At 36.1% G+C, this 24141-nt stretch overlaps 1 protein-coding gene and 1 pseudogene across 4 annotated transcripts in view; both read right to left on the minus strand.

Moving 5' to 3' along the window:
• The window catches only part of FASTKD1 (FAST kinase domains 1), a 47634-nt gene extending 23812 nt beyond the window's left edge, over positions 1–23822 (minus strand). For 3 of the 4 annotated variants that reach the window (XM_086718836.1, XM_086718834.1, XM_086718835.1), the window contains exons 1-4: positions 23720–23822; positions 21155–21674; positions 18468–18536; positions 2510–2635 (exon numbers count right to left, since the gene is read on the minus strand). In XM_086718836.1, coding sequence (XP_086574962.1) covers positions 2510–2635; positions 18468–18536; positions 21155–21489 — 530 coding nt within the window. In that variant the 5' untranslated portion in view covers positions 21490–21674; positions 23720–23822. The remainder of the gene's footprint in view (positions 1–2509; positions 2636–18467; positions 18537–21154; positions 21675–23719) is intronic. The other variant, XM_086718837.1, reaches the window with a different exon arrangement.
• Positions 13817–18460, minus strand: LOC147578523 (large ribosomal subunit protein mL52 pseudogene; annotated as a pseudogene).
• Positions 23823–24141: the final 319 nt, after the last annotated feature.

Raw genomic sequence — 24141 nt, forward strand, 5'->3', positions numbered from 1 at the left:
TGCACCATTAAAAGTCTCATTTTATATTTTTGGAAGTAGACTTCGCTTTGTTGCCCCTTTCTCTGTATATCTGTGTCTTACTAAAAAAAAATCTTGGCAAAATGTTTCTTACTAATAAATTATTTCATATTTTTTAATGCTTCATGCTAGACAGATAGCAATATATGACAGTAAGTACTGAACTTCTGGCAGCATTTAATATTTCTTCACCAAAAAATACTTTTAAGGAACATAACTCTTCCAGTTATTAAGGAAGACATCAAAATTACAAAGGTGAAGTTCCTGCTTTCAAAACGCAGGTGTTACACAATACAAAAACTGAGCCTGAGTGGCTCAGTCAGTTAAGCATCCAAACTCTTGATCTCAGCTCAGGTCTTGATCTCAGGGTCATGAGTTCAAGCCCCACATTGGGCTCTATGCTGGGTGTGGAGCTGATTTAAAAAAAAAAAATCAGAAAACTACAAATATAAAGCATCATAATGTACCCAAAATGAATAAGGAATGCAAAATGTAAAATACATATAACAAATGTTTGGGGATGATCATTAGAAAACATCTACAGAAAAGACATGAAAATGTAAATATAAAAATATCTCAATCATTAGGATAGGGAAATTATTTACATTTATTTTTGTTTCCAAATTTCTTCAACATTTTCAATAAAATATATTTTAAAAACCCAGTTGTGAGGCGCCTAGGTGGCTCAGTCCATTAAGCATCCGACTCTTGGTTTTGGTTCTAGTCATGATCTCACGGTTGGTGAGTTCAAGCCCCACATTGGGCTATGTGCTGACAGTGTGGAGCCGGTTTGGGATTCTCCCTCTCCCTCTCTCTCTGCCCTTCCCCCATTCACTCTTTCTGTCTCTCTCTCTCTCTAATATAAACAAACTTAAATAAAAATTTTTATATTAAATTAAAAAACTCAGTTGTACAATCTCTGGCTTCCCTACTCAAATGTTTAATGCTAACATTAATTAGTAACCTATCATTGCTATTTCACTTAACCATAAAACCCCCTGAAATGATTTTTTAAAACTGTATATTTATTTGTAATTGTAGTTTGGAGTAGGGAAATGTCCAAAGATTTGACTAGATTCTCAATGGAGTCTATAGGAATTTTTTACACTTAAAAAAATTTACACTGATTTTAATTGTCTCGGCTTTTACAAGCTACTTTGGTGTATGGGCGTGAAAACAGAGAGAGCATAAAATATACCACTGTAATGGTGTAAAATATACCACCATTATTTTAATGTTTATTTTTGAGAGAGAGAGAGAGAGAGAGACAGAGCACAAGCAGAGGAGAGGCAGAGAGAGAGGGAGACACAGAATCCAAAACAAGCTCCCGGCTCTGAGCTGTCAGCACAGAACCCAACGTGGGGCTCGAACCCACAAACGGTGAGATCATGAGCTGAGCCGAAGTTGGACCCTTAACCAACTGAACCAGCCAGGTGCCCCTACCATTTTAAACATTTTTAATCATACCATTCAGTGATAATAAATATTTTCACATTGTTATGCAACTATTACCACCACCTACCTATAAGACTTTTTCATCTTCTCAAACTAAAACTCCTTGGCCATTTGAACAGTAACTCTCAATTCTTCACCCCCGCCAGCCCTTAGCAATAACCATTCTACTTTCTATTTTTATGAATTTGACTACTTTAGGAGTTCATATAAGTGGAATCATAATATTTGTCCTCTTGTGTCTGGCTTATTTCACTCAGTATAATGTCATCCATGTTGTAGCATGTGTCAGAATTTCCTTCCTTTTTAAGGCTAAATAATATCCCATTGTAGGTATATACCACATTTTGACTGTCCATTCATCAATCAAATGGACATTTAGGTTATTTCTACCTTTTGACTATTCGAACTAATGCTGCTATGGACACTGATGTATGCTATAGACTGAACTGTGTCCTCCCCCAAGCTCCATATATTAAAGTCCTAACCTCCAATGTAACTGTATTTGGAGACAGGGTCTTTGGGAAGGTAATTAAGGTTAAATGAGATCATTGAGGGCAGGCAAACTTGTTAGCTTGCAAGTAAAGTAAAATCTCAAATCTTTCACAGATCTCAACAATATCATGTTACATTTTACATGTGTAAACAATATCATGTTTACACTTTCCCACAGCAACATTGCAAAGTAGATGCAAGGTAGTACTATTTTTTTTTAATTTTTTAAATGTTTATTTATTTTTGAGAGAGAGACAGAGGGTGAGCAGGGGAGAGGCAGGCTGAAGCAGGCTCCAGGCTCCAAGCTGTCAGCACAGAGCTCAACACAGGGCTCGAACTCACAAACCACGAGATCGTGACCTGAGCTGAAGTCAGACACTTAGCTGACTAAGCCACCCAGGTGCCCCAGTAGTACTATTTTATAGATAAGGATACTAAAGTTTCAAGAGATTAAAGTCACATAGGTAAGAAGTGGCAATCTAAGTGTATATGCATCCAAAGCCCAGAACCTCTCCAACCACATATTTACCTAAAATAAATTTACCTTAAGTCCTCTATGGTTTCCAGTTTCCTGTGTACAATATCAGCTATTTTTCCCATTAATGGACTGAAATATAAATGTTGATTTGCTAGGCAAAAGGAAAATTTTGATAGCATATTAATATCAAACCTATGAAAAGAAATATACAAAGGAGATCATTACTATTTACTTTCACTTAAAACACGATACACAGTTATAAAATAAAAAGCAATCAAAAGTACTAATATACTACTAACACATTATGAATATAAAAGGAATGTTTCTAAAATGTTGATTATTTATTATTATAAAAGTAACAATTAAAAAGTCAGATACCTTTGAATATTTTTAAAAGGGAAAAATCACAAAATTATTTGAATCACTTATTAATTTTTTGAGGTGACAGAACAATTTCAACACAAGGCTGAACAGTAACAAAACCACTGCTACAACCATGCTGTAAAAAACTCCAGAATTTTTCTATAGGAAAAATAATCCTGTTTCTTCAACAAGTGAATGGCAAGACAAAAGAGAGGAAAGAAGAGTTGTTACAGATTTTAAGACTCTTGGGGGAAAAAAAAAACAAGACTCTGACTTCACTAAGACAAGCAGAAGAAAGTCCACAGCAGCACAATATGTAAGAGTAAAAAACTGCAAACAATCTAAATATTTATCAAAAGTACAACAGATAAATTGTACATATTCATAAAATACTACACAGCAATAAAAAAAGAACAAATGACTGAATCATGCAACATCCTGAGGGACTCTTCAAAGCATATTAAGCAAACTGAACTAGACATAAGAGAATATATATAGGCTTCCATTCCTATAAAAACAAAACTAATTTATGGTATTAAAAGTCAAGACAGGGACGCCTGGGTGGCTCAGCCAGTTGGGCGTCCAACCCTTTTGGGTCAGGTCATGTTCTTGGTTTGTTAGATCAATCTCCGCATTGGGCTCTGCACTGACATCAGAGCCTGCTTGGGATTCTCTCTCTCCCTCTCTCTGCCTTTCTCTCTCTCTCTCTCAAAATAAATAAATAAACATTTAAAATAATAAATAAAAGTCAACATAACAGTTATCCTCATGGTAGGGGGATGTGCCTGGAGAAAACATGAAGGGAACTTCTGGGCAACTAGTGATGTTCTATTTATGATCTTGGTAATATTACACAGAAGTGATCAGTATGTGAAAATTCATCAAGCTGTACACTTCAGATTATTGTAATATGATGATATTCTTCAATCTAATGCTTACTCACAAAATGAGAGAGAGACACTTGAGACAAAGCAACCAAATATAATGTGTGAATCTTGTTTGGATACTGACTTAAACAAATTGTCTATAAAAAGACCTTTATAGAGCAATCAAGCAAATCTGAACACAGACCAGGTATTAGGTGATATTCAGGAATTATTATTTATTTTTCATAGTGATGATGCTATTGTGATTATATATTTTTTTATTAATGATTATACCTAGATTTCAATTTTTTTACTCTTATTTTTCACTCTTTTTTTTTTATTAAGTAGGCTTCATGCCCAGTATGAAGCCCAACATAAGGCTTAAACTCACAACCCTGAGATCAAGACCTGAGCTGAGATCAAGAGTTGGACATTTAACCAACTAAGCCACTCAGGTGCCCAGCGATTATATATATTTTTAAAAGAGAGTTCATCTCCCAGAAATACATACTAAAGTATTTACAGATGAAATGATACAATTTAAACTATACTGAGGGGTAGGGAGAAAATGGGAGGTGACCTAGATAAAACAAGACTGCTTTATGTTGGTAGTTGTTGAAGCTGGATGATCGGTACATGGGAGTTCATTATACTAATGTCTCTAGTTTTATAAATGTTTAAAATCTTTCACAATAGATTTATAAATTTGAATTTCAAATACATGCTGTTTACCCTTGGTATGATCCATCATATAGTGCTAATTCATAACAATACATCCTATTTGAATCATTATGAATTACATTTATATAACATTTATAAATATTTTAGCAAAATCATTAACAACTAATGTAACAAAAAATTAACATCATAGGCTACAGACTATAAAAATCATAAGTTAATATGTATTTTATGACACTATTAAAAATTCTATATGTGGAATACAAATTAGCTTTAAAACTTTTCATATATTATCATGCAAAAATAAAAGTATTGCTAAATATAAAAACATAGAATAAAATATTCTAAGCTATTTTGAAATGGAAAAAAAATTAAGTCTAATTGACTTGGAAGTACAATCGTACATTTGTAATTTAACTGTTTAATAGAGAAACAAAAAAAGTATTTTACAAGTGATTTGTTCAAGCTGCATAATACACATTACAATGTTGCTGTAAAGAAAAATAAAAAGTTTTGAGTTATTGTCAATAATGACCAAATTTAACCCTAAAGATCCAGTAGTTTATACTGCTCATAATAGAAATAATATTATTTTCCTTATTCTCAATAAAAGATATTACAGATAAAGAGAATAAAAAAATGGAGGATGAGAAGACAATGGGTTTATGAGACAATGGGTTAAATGAGATTTACTAAGAGCACAATGCAGTAAATGAACGTAGAGTTTCTCGACCCAAAGAGCTGTTCGATCCTGTTTAACCTAATCCAGCCCATATAACAAAGGCCCACTAGAGCTCATCCATACATAACCACAATTGTAAGAATTTATCACGGTTTATGTTTTAAGAAGCAATATGCTAAAGGGCATGAGATGGGATAATAATTAATAACCAGTGAAAAGCCTGCTCCTCTGTCTACAGATAAATATATTGTTTCTTCTGTATTTTAGTCAATTCTTTCCTTTCTGCTGTAGGTTTCTGATTGGTTTAGGAGAGTTGTTCTCCTAAGAGTTTTTTGGTTTTGTTTTTTACTTTTTAATCTCCATTACCTATTTCAACCATCCCCCCCACTCACCTCCCTTCTGGTAACCACCTGTTTGTTTCCCTGGTTAACAGTCCGTTTCTTGGTTTGTCTTTTTTTTTTTTCCTTTGCTCATTTGTTTTGTTTCTTAAATTCCATATACAAGATAGATCATACGGTATTTGTCTTTCTCTGACTATTTCACTTAGCTTTATACTCTCTAGCTCCATCAATGCTGTGGCAAATGGTAAGATTTCATTATTTTTTGTGATTGGATAATATTCCATTGTATATATACAGACACCACATCTTTTTTACCATTCATCTATTGATGGACACTTGGGCTGCTTCCATAGTTTGGCTATTGTAAATAATGCTGCTATAAACATTCAGGTGCGTGTATGCCTTTGAATTAGTGTTTTTGTATTTTGGGGTAAATACCCAGTAGTGCAATTACTGGATCAAAGGGCCATTCTATTTTTTTATTTTTTGAGGAACCTCCATACTGTTTTCCACAGTGGCTGCATAAGTTTACATTCCTATCAAAAGTGCAAGAGGATTCCCTTTTCTCCACATCTTCAACAACACCTGTTGTTTCTTGTGTAGTTGATTTTAGCCAGTCTGACACATGTGAGGTGTTATCTCATTGTAGTTTTGATTTGCCATTTCCCTGATGAGTGATGTTGAGCATTGTTTCATGTGTCTGTTGACCATCTGGATGTCTTCTTTGTAGAAATATCTGTTCATGTCCTTTGCCCATTTTTTAATTAGATTATTTGTTCTTTGGGTGTTGAGTTGTATCAGTTCTTTATGTATTTTGGATACTAAGCCTTTATTGGATATGTCATTTGCAAAAATCTTCTCCAATTCAGTAGGTTGCCTTTTAGTTTTGTTGTTTCCTTTGCTAAGAAAAATTTTTGTTTTTATGTAGTCCCAATAGTTTATTTTTGCTTTTATTTCCCTTGTCTTAGGAGATGTATCTAGAAAAATGTTGCTGTGGCCAACGTCAGAGAAATTACTGCTTGTGCTCTCTTCAAGGATTTGTATGGCTTCAGGCCTCACGTTTAGGTTTTTAATGCATTGCATTTAGTTTGGTGTATGGGGAGAGAAAGTAGGCCAATTTCATTCTTTTGCATGTGGCTGTCCAATTTTCCCAACATCATTTGTTGAAGAGATTATCTGTTTCCCATTGTATATTCATTCCTCCTTTGTTGAAGATTAATTGACCATATAATTGTGAATTTATTTCTGGATTTTCTGTTCTATTGCATTTATCTATGTGTCTAGTTTCATGCCAGTACCATAGTGTTTTAATTACTACTGTTTTGTAATATAACTTGAAATCTGGAATTGTGATACCTCCAGTTTTGTTTTGTAGTTCCATACAAACTTTAGGATTGTTTGTTCTAGTTCTATGAAAAATGCTATTGGTACTTAATAGGGATTGCATTAAATCTGTAGATTGCTTTGGGTAGTACAGACACTTTAACAATATTTGTTCTTCTTACCCATGAGCATGAAATGTCTTTCCATTTCTTTGCATCATTTTGAATTTCTTTCACCAATGTTTTATAGTTTTCAGAGTAAAGTCTTTCACCTCTTTGGTTAAGTCTATTCTGAGATATTTTATTGGCTTGGGTGCAAGTGTAAATGGGATTGTTTTCTTAATTTCACTAACGGCTGCTTCATAATTAGTGTATAGAAATGCAACAGATTTCTGCACGTGATTTTGTATCCTGCGACCTTACTGAATTCATTTATCGGTTCTGGTAGTTTTGTGGTGGAGTATTTAGGATTTTCTATGTCCAGTATCATGTCATCTGCAAATATTGAGAGTTTTACTCCTTCCTTACAATTTGAATGTCTTTTATTTCTTTATGTTGTCTAATTGCTATGGCTAGAACTTCCAGTACTATGTTAAATAAAAGTGGTGAGAGTGGACATTCTTGTCTTGTTCCTGACCTTAGAGGAAAAGCTCTGTTTTTCACCACTAAGTATGATGTTGGCTGTGAGTTATTCATATAAGGTCTTCATTATGCAGAGCTATGTTCCCTCTAGACCTAATTTGCAGAGGATTTTTATCATGAATGGATGTTGTACTCTGTCAAATGCTTTTTCTGCATATAATGAAACAATCATATGGTTTTTATCCTTTCTTTTATTGATGTAAAGTATGACATTATTTTTAAAATATTAAAACACCTTTGCATCCCATGGATAAATCCCAGTTGATTGTGATGTATAATTTTTTTAATGTATTGTTGAATTCAGTTTGCTAATATTTCACTGAGGATTTTTGCATCTGTATTCATGAGACATATGGGCCTGTAGTTCACTTTTTTTGCAGCGTCTTTATCTGGTTTTGGTATAGGGTGACACTGGTCTCACAGAATAAATTTGGAAGTTTTCCTTCTATTCTCTGGAGTACTTTGAGAATAGATAATAATTCTTCTTTAAATGTTTGGTAGAATTCGCCTATGAAGTCATCCGGTAATGGACTTTGGATTTGGGGGAGTTTGTTGATTACTGATTCACATTGCTGGTAACTGGTCTGTTCAAATTTTCTATTTCCTTCTGCTTTAGCTTTGGTAGCTTATATGTTTTTAAGAGTTTATCCATTTCTTCCAGGTTATCCAATTTGTTGGCATATAGGTTTTCATAATACTGTTACAATTGTTTGTGGGGGGTTTTTTGTTGTTTATTTATTTTGAGAGACAGTGCATATGAGAGCAGGTGAGAGGGAAAGAGAATCCCAAGCAGGCTCCAGACCTCCAGCACAGAGCTCAGCGTGGGGCTTGAACCCACAAACTGTGAGATCATGACCTGAGCCAAAACCAAGAGTTGGATGCTTAGCGAACTGAGCCACCCAGGCAACCCTATGTTACAAACTGTATTTCTGTGGGTGTTGGTTGTTATTTCTTCTCTTTCATTAGTAATTTTATTTGGGTCTCTCTCTCTCCCTGTCTCTTTTTTTTTTCTCTTTTTTTTATGAGTCTGACTAGAGGTTTACCATTGCTTAGCTTTTCAAAGAACCAGCTCCTGCTTTTATTGATATGTTCTATTGTTTGTTTGTTTAGTTTCTGTATCATTTATTTCTGCTCTAATCTGAATTGTCTCCTTCCTTTTGCTCAGTTTGGGTTTTGTTTTGTTTCTTTGGGTTTTTCTAGCTCCTTTAGGTGTAAAGTGAGGTTGTTTATTTAAGACTTTTCTTGCTTCTTGAGGCCTGTATTACTATAAACTTCCCTCTTAGAACCACTTTGCTGCATCCCCAAGACTTTAGTAACTTGGTTTTTTCATTCACATTTGTTTCCATGTAATTTTTGACTTCTCATTTGGTTTCAGAGTTGACCCATTCATTGTTAGTGTCATGTTATTTAACCTCCATACATTTGTGTTGTGTTCCATGGCTTTTATTTTTTATCAAGGTATAACTGACATACAACACTATATTAGTTTCAGGTATACAATATGATGAATTGTTATTTATATACACTGTAAAATGAGTACCCCAATAAGTCTAATTTCCTCCTGCCACCATATAAAGTTATATAATATGTAATATAATATTGTTGACTATGGTCACCATGCTGTACATCACAACCCCATGACTTACTTATTTTGTGACTGGAAGTTTGTAACTCTTGCCCATCTTCTCCCATTTTGCCCACCCTCCAACTCTCCTTCCCTCTGGCAACCACCAATCTATTGTCTGCACTTATAAGTTTTGTTTTGTCTGCTCATCTGTTTTTAGATTCCCATATATAAATGAAATTATATGACATTTGTCTTTCTCTGGCTTATTTCAGTTGGCCTAATATCCACAAGGTCCATCCATGTGCTTACAAATGACAAGATTTCATTCTTTTTTATGGCTGAATAATATTCCATTGTATATATACACTACATTTTCTTTATCCATTCATCCATTAGTGGACCCTGTGGTTATTTCCATATCTTGAATATTGTAAATAATGCTGCAATGAACATAAGGGTGCATATATCTTTGATTAGTGTTTTTATTTTCTTTGGATAAATACCCAGAAGTGGATTTATTGGATCATATGGTGGCTCTATTTTTAGTTTTTGTAGAATATCCATAATGTTTTCCATGGTGGCTGTACTGATTTACATTCCCACCAATAGTGTAAGAGGGTTCCCTTTGCCCCACATCCTCGCCAAGACTTGTTACTTTTTTGTCTTTTTGATAATGGCCATTTTGACAGGTGTGATATACTTCGTAGTGCTTTTGATTTGCATTTCCAATGATTATTGATGCTGAGCACAGTTTCATATGCCCATTGGCCATCTGTATGTCTTCTTCGGAAAAAGATCTATTCAGCTCCTTGCCCATATTTTAATCAGATTTGTGTTGTGTTGTTGATGTTATTTAATTGTAGTTCTTTCTATATTTTGGATATTAACCCTTATTCAGCTGTATGATTCGCAAATATCTTCTCCCATTCAGTAGGTTGCCTTTTCATTTTGTTGATGATTTTCTTCACTGTGCAAAAGCTTTTTAACGTTGTTTCCTTGGTTATTTTTCTTTTATTGCCATTGCCCTTGGAATGAGATCCAAAAAAAATATCACTAAGAGCAATTTCAAGGAGCTTACTGCCTATGTTTTCTTCCAAGAGTTTTATGCCATTTGGTCTTGTAGTCAAGTGTAGTCAAGCTCCATTTTGAGCTTATTTTTGTGTATGGTGTAAGATAGTGGTCCAGTTTCATTCTTTTGTATGTGGCTGTTCAGTTTTCCCAGCACCATTTATTGAAGACACTGTCCTTTCCCCATTGTATATTCTTGTTGTAAATTAATTGACCATATGTGCACAGGTTTATTTCTGGGCTCTCTATTCTGTTCCATTGATCTGTCTGTTTTTATGCCAATAACATACTGTTTTGATTACTACAGGTTTCTAATATGATTTGAAATCAGGGTGCATGATGCCTCCTCTTTTTGTTCTCAAGACTGTTTTGGCTGGTAGGGATCTTTTATGATTCCATACAAATTTTAGGATTGTTTGTTCTATTTCTGTGAATAATCCCATTGGAATTTTGATAGGGTTGCGTTGACTCTATATGTTGTTTTGTGTAATATAGACATTTTGACAATATAAATTTTTCCGATGTATGACCATGGAGTTATCTTTCAATTTATTGGTGTCTTCTTTGATTTCTTTCACCAATGTCTTAGTTTTCAGTGTACAAGTCTTTCACATCATTGTTTACATTTATTCCTAGGTATTTAATTCCTTTTGAAGCAAATATAAATGGGAGTGTCCTCTAAATTTTGTTTTCTAATTGTATGCTGTTAGTGTACAAAAGTGCAACAGATATTTTATATGTTGATTTTGTATCCTATAACTTTACTGAATTTATTAGTTCTCACAGGTTTTTGGTGTTGTCTTTGGGGTTTTCTTTATACAAAATCATGTCATCTGCAAATGGTGACAGCTTTACTTCTTTCTTTCCAATTTGGACGCCTTTTCTTTTTCTTGCCTAATTGCTCTGACTCGGACTTCCAATACTATACTGAATAAAAGTGCTAAGAGTGGGCATGATCTTAGGGGGAAATTTTTCAGCTTTCTATCATTGAGTATGATCTTAGCTGTGGGCATGTCATTTATGGCCTTTATTATGATGAGGGACATTCCCTCTATATCTTCTTTGTTGAGTTTTTTTTTTTTAATCATAAATCAATGTTGAATTTTGTCAAATGCTTTTCCTGCATCTATTGAGATGATCATATAATTTTTTATCCTCCATTTTGTTAATGCGGCATATCACATTGATTTGCAGATGTTGAACCATCTTTGCATCCTTGGAATAAATCCCACTTGACCATGGCATATGACTTTTTTAATGTATTGTTGATTTTGGTTTGCTAATATTTTGTTGAGGATTTTTACATCTATGTTCATTTATGTTCATACTGACATAATTTTCTTCTTTTATGATGCCCTTGTCTGATATTGGTATCAGAGCAATGGTGGTCTTGTAAAATGAGTTTGGAAGTGTTCCCTCCTCTTCAATTTTTTGAGAGAGTTTGAGAAGAATAGGTATTAAATCTTCTTTGAATGTTTGCTAGAATTCACCACTAAAGCTGTCTGGTCCTGGACTTTTAATTGTTGGGAGTTTTTTGATTACTGACTCAATCTCCTTGCTAGTAATTGGTCTATTCAGATTTTCTATTACTTCATGATTTAGTATTAGATTATTTTTAGAAATTTATCCATTTCTTCTAATTGTCCAATTTGTTGGTATACAGTTATCATAGTCCCTTATTAGCCTTTGCATTATTTTAGTATCAGTTTTAATGTTCCTTCTTTCATCCGATTCCATTATTTAAGCCTTCTTCTTTTCTTAGTAAATCTAGCTAAAGGTTTATCAACTTTATCTTTTCAAAAAACCAGCTCTTAGTTTTATTGATCTTTTCTATTGTCTCTTTAGTCTCTATTGCGTTTATTTCTTCAGACTTTTGCTATTGCCTTCCTTCTACTAGCTTTGGGCTTCATTTGTTCCTTGTTTTCTAGTTCCTTTAAGTATAAAGTTAGATTATTTATTTGAGATTTTACTTGTTTCCTTTCTAATAGATGCAAATATATTTATTCATTCTATTTTTATAAATGTTTATTTTCGTTTATTTTTGAGAGAGAGAGAGGCAGAGAGAGGGAGACAGATAATCCCCAGCAGGCTCATCAGTGCAGAGCCTTATGTGGGGCTTGAACTCACAAACTGTGAGATCATGACCTGAGCCAAAAACCAGAGTCAGACATTTAACGGACTGAGCCACACAGGCAGCCAGGCACTTGTTTCTTGAAGTTGGTCTGTAGTATTATGAACTTCCTTGTTAAAACTGCTTTTGCTACATCCCACAGATTTTGGAAAGCTGTATTTTAATTTTCATTTATCTCAAGGTTATTTTTTTCATTTTTTAATTCATCAATTGGTTGTCTGGTGGCATGTTGTCAAATCTCCACATATTTGTAATTTTTCCAGTTTTTTGTGATTGATTTCCAATGTCATACCATTGTGGTCTGAAAAGATGCTTGATAGGGCTTCAATCTTCCAAAATTTATTGAGACTTGTTTTGTGGCTAAACATACTATCTGTTCTGGAGAATGTTCCACATACACTTAAGAAGAATGTATATTCTGCTGGTTTTTGGTAAAATGTTTTGTATATATCTAAATCCATCTGGTCTAATGTATTTTAAGGCTAATATTTCCTTATTATTTCTGTCTGGATGATCTATTCCTTGATGTAAGAGAGATATTAAAGGCCCTTACTATCATTGTCATATTGTCAATTTCTCTCTTTAGGTCTGTTAATATTGCTTTATACTTTTAGATGCATCTATATTGGGTGCATAAATATTTACAAATGTTGTCTCTTCCTGCTAGATTGACCCTTTTATCATTATGTAATGCCCACCTTTTTCTTTCTTTTTTTTTTTTATTTGACGTTTATTTATTTTTGAAACATAGAGAGACAGAGCATGAACGGGGGAGGGTCAGAGAGAGAGGGAGACACAGAATCTGAAACAGGCTCCAGGCTCCAAGCTGTCAGCACAGAGCCCGATGCGGGGCTCGAACTCACAGACTGTGAGATCATGACCTGAGCCGAAGTCAGTCGCCCAACTGACTGAGCCACCCAGGCGCCCCCCACCTTTTTCTTTTATTACAATCTGCTTTACGTCTATTTTGTCTGATATAAGTATAGCTACCCCAGCTTACTTTTGGTTTCCATTCACATAAAACATCTTTTTCCATCTCTTCACTTTCAACCTGTGTGTCATTACATCTAAGGTGAGTCTCTTACAGGCAGCATATAGATGGGTCTTGCTTTTTATCCATTCAGTCACTCCCTATCTTTTGATTGAAGAATTTAGTCCATTTGGGGGGAGAGGTTGCCCTTTTCATCAAACATTTATTAAATGAATAACTGCACACAGCCTGAGCTGTGTATGGGCTGTTAAAGGCTTGAATGCCTAGCTAAAGCCAGAAAAACTGTTGCCCCTTTTTCATGTTCGCAGAGTAGCTACTGTTCATAGTTTGGCCAGTCCTATGGTCTGCAAAAGGGGTAAGCATCCCAGAACAAGATTCTGCTGAACTGGAATGGAGCCAGGGTAAGTGTACTGAGCCAACCCCTCAAGGCAGTGATCTTACAACCCATTCTTCCTGGTATCCAAACTCTTATGAAGACAGATGGGGAATAGGAAGGCTCTCTTCTGGCTAGGATGAGGCATATAGATGATAGAAAAGAAATCCAGGTCAGGTCATGATCTCATAGTTTGTGACTTGAAGCCCCACAGCATAGAGCCTGCTTCAGATCCTCTGGCCCCCTCTCACTGCCCCTCCTCTGCTCGTGCTTTCTCTCTCAAAAATAAACAAACATTTAAAAGAAGAAGGAGGAGGAGGAGAAGAAAAGAAAACCAGAGAGAGGCTGGTGAAGGGAGACAGGAATTGCTACTTATTGACTTAGTTGTGGGTTCTGCAGTAGAGCCCCTTTGGGTTTTAAGAGCCTTTTTCTGCCTCCTTTCTTCTTCCTGCAACTTCTCCTGCTGTCTAAGCTGCCATGACCGTAATCCAGCATCCATTTTCTGTGATAGCAGTGCAACTCATCTTGCAAACATCTCCCTTTGGGCTTTTCTTCGAAGCTGGCCTTTCATTGGAGGTACAGGGCGGCCATCTGTGTAAGATCAGTCTGGGAACTCTGTAAAGGGTCTGTAGCCAGAGGGGTTGGTAGCCAGGCCCTGCCTGGGTGGAGAAAAACAGTTCCATGAGGATTCAACCGAGCTTCTGGTTCCCCAGTTCCCCCCAGACCAGCACTCACTGGAGTCACATTGGCCACCCACCTAACCCACCACACTGCTGTGCAGCCTCCACACACCTAAAGCAGCCATGCTGAGGCAAGAGAGCTAGAAGCGGGTGTCAGTCCATTTATGTTTAAAGTGGTTATAGATGGTATATACTCATTGTCATTTTGTTAACTGTATTCTGGTTGTTTTGTAGTTCTTCTCTGCTCCTTTTTCCTCTTGCTCTCTTCCCTTGTAGTTTGATGCCTTCCTTTAGTGTTTAGATTCCATTCTCATGATCTTTTGTATATCTATCATAGGTTTTTGCTTTGTGTTTTCCTGAGGCTTACATATATTAGCTTATGCACATCCCAGTTTATTTTAAGTTGATAGCAAGTTACGTTTGAATGCATTCTAAAACTGTATTTTCCCCTTCCCACAGTTTATGTTTTTGATGCCACATTTTACATCTTTTATTTTTGTATATCCTTTAACTAATTGTTGTAGTTATACTTATTTTTACTACTTTTGCCTTTTAACCTTCATACTAAAATAAGTGATTAGTCCACTACCCCTAATATATACTTACCTTTACCGGAAAGACTTTTACTTTCATACGTTTTCTTGTTACCAGTTGGCCTTTCTTTTTGGCTTAAAGAAGTCCCTTTAACGTGTCTTATAAGCCCAGTTTAGTAGTGATGAACTTGTCCAGTTTTTGCTTGTCTGGAAAACTTTTTCTCTCCTTCAACTCTGAAGGATAATCTTGTCAAGTAGAGTATTCTTGGTTGGAAGTTTTTTGCTTTCAGCACTCCCTTCTGGCCTGCAAAGTTTCTGCTGAAAAACTTGATTAAAGTCTGGGGGCCAGGGGGCCCCTTTTACATAACAAGTTGTTTTTCTCCTGCTGCTTTTAAGATTCTCTCTTTAACCTTTGACATAATTATAACGTGTCTTGGTGTGACTCTCTTTGAGTTCATCCCATTCAGAACTCTCTGGGCTTCCTAGATCTGAATGTCTGTTTCTTTCCCCAGATAAGTGAAGCTTTCAGCCATAATTTCTTCAGATAGGTTTTCTATCCCTTTCTCCCTTATCTTCTCCTAACAGGACATCTATTATGTGAACATTGTTCCACTTGATGTTGTCCCATAGGCCCCTCAAATTATCTTTTTTTTTTTTTCTTGCTGCTCTGTTTGAGTGAGTTCTATTGCCCTGGTCCAAGTCACTAATCTTTTCTTCTGCTTCATCTACTCTGCTGTTGAATTCCTGTAGTATATCTTTCAGTTATATTCTTCAGTTCCATGTACATTCTTATATTCTCCATCTCTTGGCTGAAGTTCTGTGTTCATCCATTCTTCTGAGATCAGTGAGCATCTTTATGACCATTACTTTGAAGTCTCTATCAGGTAAGTTACTTATCCCTGTTTCTTGTGTGTGGTTTTTTTTAAACGTTTATTTATTTTTGAGACAGAGAGACAGAGACAGAGTACAAGCAGGGGAGAAGCAGAGACAGAGTGAGACACAGAATCCAAAGCAGGCTCCAGGCTCCAAGCTATCAGTACAGACCCCGATGCAGGGCATGAACTCATGAACCAAACTGTGAGATCATGACCTGAGCCAAAGTCGGGTACTTAACTGACTTAGCCACCCAGGCATGACCTTATCTCTGTTTCGTTAAGGTTTTTTCAGGAGTTTTATCTTCTTCTCTCATTTGGAACATATTCTTTTGTTTCCTAGTATTTCCTTAACTTTCAGTGCTTGTTCCTATGTATTAGGCAAAAGAGCTATCTCTTCAGTCTTGAAGGAGCGGTCACAGGAAGACTGGGGTATTTGTCTGCTATCTGTAAATTGCTCTGGGGGGTTTAGCCTGCCAAGAACTCTGTAATTATTTCAGTTCCATGGGTCCCAGAAACGCAAACACCCCTGGCCACAAGAGGCAGGTGTTCAAAGCACTCCCTCTATGGACTGCACACACCTGTCAGCTTTGCTGGGGCCAAGGAAGAGCACCAGGCCAAGGCAAGGCTGCCTGCCTACCAATTTTAGCACTGTGGGTTTGTGGGGAGCAAAGGTCAGGGCAAGCTGGCCCAACAGGTTTGGTGGGACAGAGCCACAGAAGAACACAGATGCAGAGCAAACAACTTTCACAAGGCTGAAGGCGTGCTAAAATGGCACCAGCTAGTGCTGGTGCTAGCAAGATAGACTGCAAAAATGGTGTGCACCAGTGCCTTTAGCCAGAGAGAGAGCTCCAATAGACCTCTGTCCCTCTGGCAGGCACTTTAAGCTTACCCAGTGAATCTCCTTCACATATGGCCTAGGCACTTCCAACCTGCCATTTTTGTGCTGGGTGCCAGGACAAGTAAGTCTGCGTGTGAGCACTTTTAAGGGTGAGTTCCAGTTTCCTATAACCCTTGGGTCTCCTTGATGTAAACCCCATTGGTTTTCAAAGACAGACATCTGGGAGCTCATCTCTCTGGTACAGGTCCCAAGAATTGGGGTTCCTGATGTGGGGCTCAAACCCCTCACTCCTCAGGAATATGCTCCATATTTGTTAGATCCCTCCCTTTTGTGGGTCACTGAGTCAGGAGTGGGGTTCCTGGTGAAACCAATCTCTGCCTCTCCCACCGGTCTCAATGTGGCCCTGCCATCTTTGTTGTGGAGTTGTTCAGCTAGTCTCCAGGTCTTTTTCAGAGACAGACGTTCTATATGTAGTTGTAGATTTGGTGTGTCTTTGGTAGAGTGAGTAGGATATCTATGTCACCATCTTGAACCACCTCTCCGTTCTGTAGTTTTTAAATCCTCCTTTCTCTTTCCCACTTTGATTTTCCCTTTATTCACTAACATTTGTTTACTCCACTAATAAGAGACCTAGGCTATGGTGATCCCTACATTAAAAAGTTCAAAATTTTCAGAAATAGCTAACAATTTTCCAAAATGAGGTCTGTTATTATCTCAACTCTTTTATAAATGGAGTTTCTCACATATTCTCATATAGCATAAATAGCATGGTTTTGTATAGAATAGACTTCACTGTACTCATAAGAAGAATGCCCTGAACAAATTTTACATTTTTCTAGATGACTGCTGATTATGGCAACATGCTACAAATAAAGCTCTGTATAGTAGAGGAAAGAGATCTGAATCAATCATAGTCACAGCAGTGAACTTGAAAGCATCTAAGTCACCTATGAGTGATGTTCATTGTCTCTCAATAAAGAAGTGATAGGCAAGTACCTACAAATGCTGCTAAACAATGTTAAATAGTTTTCCTTTCTACTAAACTGGTGTCTTCTTTTCTCTCCTTTTACGGCTGAATTTCTAGGTTTTTATAGGCAGACTATCACTCAGAGAATCTTTCCTTTCTTTTTTTCTTAAGTTTTTAAAATAAATTCTACCCCTAATATAGGCTCAAACTCACAATTCCAAGATCAAGAGTTGCATACCCTACCACTGAACCAGTCAGGGCTCCAAATCTTTTCTTTCTGAAGCAAAATCTTCCAGAAAAGAAGATTCAAAAAGCCAAATAGCTGTTGCTCCACCTTACTTATATTTTGACTAATTATATATGTGGCAAAGCACACTGTTTCCACTCTTAATTTAAAGAGCAAATATTGGTGCCTCAGTCAGTTAAGCATCCAACTTCAGCTCAGGTCATGATGTTGCAATTTGTGAGGTCGAGCCCTGCATCGGGCTCCGTGCTGGCAGCTTGGAGCCTGGAGCCTGCTTCAGATTCTACGTCTCTTTCTCTCTCTACCCTTCCCCTGCTCACTCTGTCTCTGTCTCCCAAAAAATAAATAAATATTAAAAAAAATTTTTTAGGGGCGCCTGGGTGGTTCAGTCGGTTAAACGTCTGACTTCAGCTCAGGTCATGATCTCATGGTTCGTGGGTTCAAGTCCCATGTCCGGCTCTGTGCTGACAGCTGGGAGCTTGGAGCCTGCTTCAGATTCTCTCTCTCTGCCTCTCCCCTACTTGCACTCTTTTCTCTCTCTCTCTCTCAAAAATAAATAAACATTAAAAATAAATAAACATAAAAAAATAAATTAAACATTTAAATAAACATTAAATTTTTTATTTTTTTTAATAAATAAAGAGCAAATATTCAAGCTTTCTTTGTCTCTTAAGGAAAATACACATTCCTCATTCTTTTCCTTTACACAATCAAAATACCCTCAACTAATTTTTTTTTTTTTTTTTTTTTTAGTGAAGGTTGATAGGTAGGCAGCAGCTCCCTATTCTTTCTCTACAAAATTTCACTCAGTTAACCTTGCATAGGATAACTGTGATCTTAGAAAATGAACCCAAAGTACTTGCCTTTCCAGTCTTCTCCATGCTTCTGTAACTAGAGCTTCAACCAGTAGGTCATGGGTCTCAGTAGCACACCTCAATAAAATCAAGAGAAAATAATTTTCCATACATAAACATTTTTAAAGTATTAAAAACAATCATGCAAGTTAACAATTATAATGCAAAAGTGAACCTCAAGTTATTATACTCTTACACAGTCTTTATTTCTGGTGCATTCCCATTTCAGTATTTTGATTTCTTGATACGGTATAATAAACATCTACATTTTATCCCATGCCTCTCTCATTCTTTTATCTGTTCAATGCCTTCCACTGAACAATGAGAACATTCAACAATACATATTATTTTAAAAGTACACATAACATATATTACTTTTCTCTGATTAGAAAAATATTTTTATAGGAGAGTTTTGTAAAATAAAGAAAAACTTGAATAGGGTACTAAAACTTATTTATAGGTCTGTACTCATAAACAGCCATTATTAATCTGTAGCATTTTTGCTCCATTTGTCTTTTCTACACACATACGGAATATACATATTCCTTTTACAGTTTTTTTTTTTAATTTTGTTAAAAGATTTTATTTTTAAGTAATCTCTACATGCAATGTGAGGCTCAAACTCACAACCCCAAGATCAAGAGTCACATGCTCCACTGACTGAGCCAGCCAGGCACCTCACTTTTACACTTTTGTACCCTGCCCTTTTCAGCATTTGCCCATGACACTACATAGTGTTCAAAACAATTTTTAAACATTGTATATTATTCCATTAAATGAATATAGTATCATTTAAACATTCACCTACTATTAGAATTTTAGTTTTTCAATATTATAAATAATGCTGGCATGAATATAAACGCACAATAATCTTAAATATGTACCCCAGATTATTCTTTTTTTTTTTTTTTTGCATTTTATTTATTTATTTATTTATTTACACCCAAGTTAGTTTGTATATAATGCAATAATGATTTCAGGAGTAGATTCCACTGATTCATTCCCTCTGTATAATACCCAGTGCTCATCCCAACAAGTGTCTTTCCTAATGCCCCTTACCCATTTAACCCACCCCTGCACCCCCAAACTCTTCCAGCGACCCTCAATTTGCTCTCTGTATTTAAGAGTCTCTTATGTTTTGTCCCTTCCTTGTTTTTATATTATTTTTGCTTCCTTTCCCTTACATTCATCTGTTTTGTATATTAAATTCCACATGTGAATGAACTCATATGGTATTCGTCTTTCTCTGACTAATTTTGCTTAGCTTAATACCCTCTAGTTCCATCCATGTAGTTGCAAATGGCAAGATTTCATTCTTTTTGATTGCTGAGTAATACTCCATTGTATACATATTTACCACATCTTCTTTATCCATTCATATCCCAGATTATTTTCTTAGAGATAAACTTTAGAAGCAAAATTATTGGATCCAAGGGTATCTTTATAGTTCTTGATATACATTGTATCATCAGAACATATAAGAGTTCCTCCTCCAGTATAGCTTCATTAACCATGAATACTATCTATATAACTAAACCACATACACTATATATTGTAGGTATAAAAATATCTTTTTAACCAATTTCAATATCTTTATAGCATTAAGCCTCTATTAGTTTGTCTCCCAAAAATCAGAAACTTTCACATTGAGTCATGAAGCAAAATTGAACTACATATTGCTTTTAAAACCTGAAAACAAAATTATATTTTACTCTTGAATCCTTTCATAATTAAAATATGACTTAGGAGCAAAACACAGAAATATAGTTTTTAGGTAAATCATCACCAAGCAGCATTCCTCCATCTGCCTAACACACATGAGTCTTGTGAGGTGTTTAACACAATGTTTTGTAGTCTGGAAACTGCCCTCACTCAGAGATTTACAGTATACATTAACATATTAAAGCTTCTGAAGAGTCCTGCAATAAAGACTTGTTGAATTTTATTTTATTCATCGTTTTCCAAGCTGACATGACCACTGAGAAAGCAAAACAGGTATCTTGCCCATTATTACATACTCTCTTCATATACCTCAGAGAAAAAACTTTGCAACCACAGAAAGACCACCAAAAAAGGGAAGGCACTCTTCTTTTAGTTTAATACCACTCCCCCAAATAGGTAAAGCCCTAAGCCCCTTTCCTGTATAAGCTGACTTCCTAATAAAAACAACTGTATCTCTGCTTTGTGCAATGCTGACATCTATAGTTACTGATAGTCCTCACAGGTTAGCCAATCAAGTGAGAAAACTTATTTTTCCATGAATGAGACTAAGAAACAGACTAATTGCAACTTCCGTGTGTGTGTGTGTGTGTGTGTGTGTGTGTGTGTTTCCCTTATATACCTGCTGAATATTTTACTTAGAAAATCCAGTTCTTTTGAAGGCTGGATTCCCTTGCAAATAATGTAAAATTTCTTTTCTTTTTTAATGTTTTCCCAGCTTTATTGAGCTATGACTAACAAGTAAAAATTGTATATATTTAGGTTGCACAACAGGATGTTTGATATACATATATATTGTTAAATGATTACCACAAAGAATATCCTCTAAACATCTTAAAAATATTCAATGATCAGGAATACTATTTATAGGGGAAAAAAAAACCACATTGTTTTTCATTTTAAAGAGATTTTTAGAAAACTGATATATAATTATAAACTATAATCATTTCTATAAAAAGTAAAAGTACATTACTTACTGTTGTGTGAGGTACAACACATTCACCAGGGTATCATCATTCATGAATTCCGTTTGACTTGTAGCTAAATTATGAAGAGTAATAAACTGGGGATGGTCTCTGACACACTCAACATTTTTTAAAAAGCTGGTCTTCTGCTTTTGAAACTGCCAAAGTATATTAAATGCACATTCCACCTGCTTTTCTGAAAGTATGGCTTTGCTTTTTTGAATAAGATCAAAGATTTGCCCTTCATCTGTACACTTAATCATTTCGGTAATTAGTGGTTTACAACTGCAGGATCGAAACTGAAATGCTCTCCAGGAAAATGGACAAACAGCTCTTAGGCGAAGCATATTTACAAACAATAAGTCTTTTTTTAAAAAGGTATTTTTTCATTTATGTCACAAATTTTCTTAGGTAGGAAAACTATTTGCAACAAGTAGTCAGGTGTAATATCCTGGTAAAAAGGTAACTATTTCTCCTTCATGTATTTTGCTTCCATTATGGTAACTCCAAATCCCATTCCAAAATGCAGCTTCTGTAAAAGGATTGGTTTGACATGGATTAATACCAAATTAGTTCCAAAATTTAAATTAAAGTTACAAGCTTTTTCTGCATTAACTCTAGTTAAGACTTTGTTCCTAGTCTGAAGCAAACAACAGGATTTGGTCCAAAATTAAGTGTCCGGGAAAAGGGGCTTCTTTCTGCACTCAATTTATGAAATGTTTGTTAAATTTTACATATATATAGTTTTCAAATTTGAAGACAGAAGCAGAAGGGGAAAAAAATCCTACACTCAGAACCATCTTTTTAAACCAAAAGATGCAGGGTGCCTGGGTGGCCCAGTTGGTTGAGTGGTCAACTTTGGCTTCAGGTCATGATCTCGGGGTTTGTGGGTTTGAGTCTCACACTGTCAGCGCAGAGCCTGCTTTAGATCCAGTCTCCCTCTCTCTCTGCCCCTTCACCCCTCTAAAAATAAATAAACATTTAAAAATAAATAAATAAATAAATGGCTCAAACTGTTTGGAATAAATATGTCACCTTCAATATTTTTACAAGGAACAGCCATTAATTCAGAGTTATAAAATTTTATTTTATTTATTTATTTTAAATGTTTATTCATCTTTGAGAGAGAAAGAGTATGAGCAAGGGAGGGGCAATGTGGGTGGGGGAGCCGACAGAAGATCTGAATCTGAAGCCGGCTCTGCACTGACAACAGTGAGCCTGACGCAGGGCTAGAACTCACCATCCAAGAGATGGTGACTTGAGCTGAAGTCTGACACTGAACCGACTGAGCCATCTAGGCGCACCCAGAACTACAAAAAAAATTTTTTTCATTTTTTGGAAGGATAGTCTCTGGTATATTTACTTTCAGGATAATTGCTCCTTTTCTCTAGAACCCTAAAAGAACTCAAAGGGTTTGGTCCCTACTGACCTCAGATCAGTTTGAACCAAAAAGCAAGATGATTAAAGCTCCAATCAAGAAATAAGAAATCAAGTAATGTATCAAGACATAGTGAAGCAATATAAGAACCAAAGATAATTATGAAAAAGGATAATTTGTTTTAGAAATATACTGTAAATGTTTATATTTCTAATTGAGAAAGAACATTTAGAAAATCTGGGACTAAAATCATAGCATTTAACATTTCTGCAACATTTCATAAAGGACTTTTAAAATATATCATCCTATTAAATTTTCTCAATTAACCTGTCAGGTAGATATCATTTGCATTTTACAGATAAGGAAAGCTATTTGCAAAAAGGTTAAAAATCTACTCTAACTTGTGAAGCTGAGACAATCACTCTGTTCTTTGAATTCTTTCAACTTGGAACACCTCCTTACGTCAACAAACAAATACTAAAAGATTGCCTCAGAGTCTTGTCTATGGCTATGCTGTCTGTTCACAAGAAAAAACAAAAACAAGATAGAATTGATATTTTATGATCATCAGTACAGCATCCTGGCCCACGCCAACCTGGGTCATACACATACACAAATAACCCTGTACAGAGCAAAGGTATCTTCAAGATTCTCCTGCCTACCCACAACTGAAAATGGAAGCAGCTCAATGATTAGAATATAAAGGTGTCAAGTCCCCAGCTCTGCTCCCAGATAAATGACCTTGGGAAGTCACTTAACAAAAGGAGGGGCCTTAAGACGATGAGTGTAGGGGCCTGTGCAAATGACAAGCATCCTCCACGCCGGGCTCACAGTAACACAGAACGAAAGAAAGTGATCTTCCGCATCCCCGCCTAGGAGTGGGCTCCCCCCTGCCCTCCTCTGAGCACTGGAAAATCCAATACCGGAAGGAGGCCTCTGTTCTCAGCCGAACCCTGCATCTCGGGCCCGAAAACATGCTGGGTGGAAGAAAACCTGCCGTAGCTACCCAGCCCTGACTTGCAGGTTAAGTTCTTCCCTTAACAACCTCCAACTTTTCTGGAGGATCCCGGGGAAGGCTGCTTACAATGGCTTAGAAGCCAAGGCTATTCCTGGTCCCCAACAAGAAACGCAACAGGCTTGATTGTGTCATTCCCGCCCACGTCCTCCCATATCACATAGTTTTCCTCGAGAGACATCACCTCTCCTCTGACGGTGCCAGTCCCCAAACCAGGAAAAAATGCCGGGACATCGCAGCGTGCTCAGCGGAAGGCACGTACTACATGCCCCAGAGGACGTAGCGGCGAGGCCAATGGAATGGACGTCGCTTACGCATTCACGAGGAATTCTGGTCATTGTAGTTCCACATTGAGAGACTGGGACGACACATCTTAAACTATAGAAGTTATGGGTCCTTTAGGTCAGTGTTCCTCAATCCAAGTTAAGGTTTTACCCCAGTCCATGAAAGACAGATTTTTTTATAATATATAATAAAATATTATTATTTAGAAAATGAAATTTGAAATGGTAAACATGGAAAAAACACATGTGGATTTTTGTTTCTTACTATATTCAGCATATATGAAATAACTGTCAAGTGGCTACAAAATAAATCCTTACTCTC

Source organism: Puma concolor, chromosome C1, assembly GCF_028749965.1.
Source record: "Puma concolor isolate L17-30 chromosome C1, mPumCon1.1.hap2, whole genome shotgun sequence".
NCBI classification, from domain to species: Eukaryota; Metazoa; Chordata; class Mammalia; order Carnivora; family Felidae; genus Puma; species Puma concolor.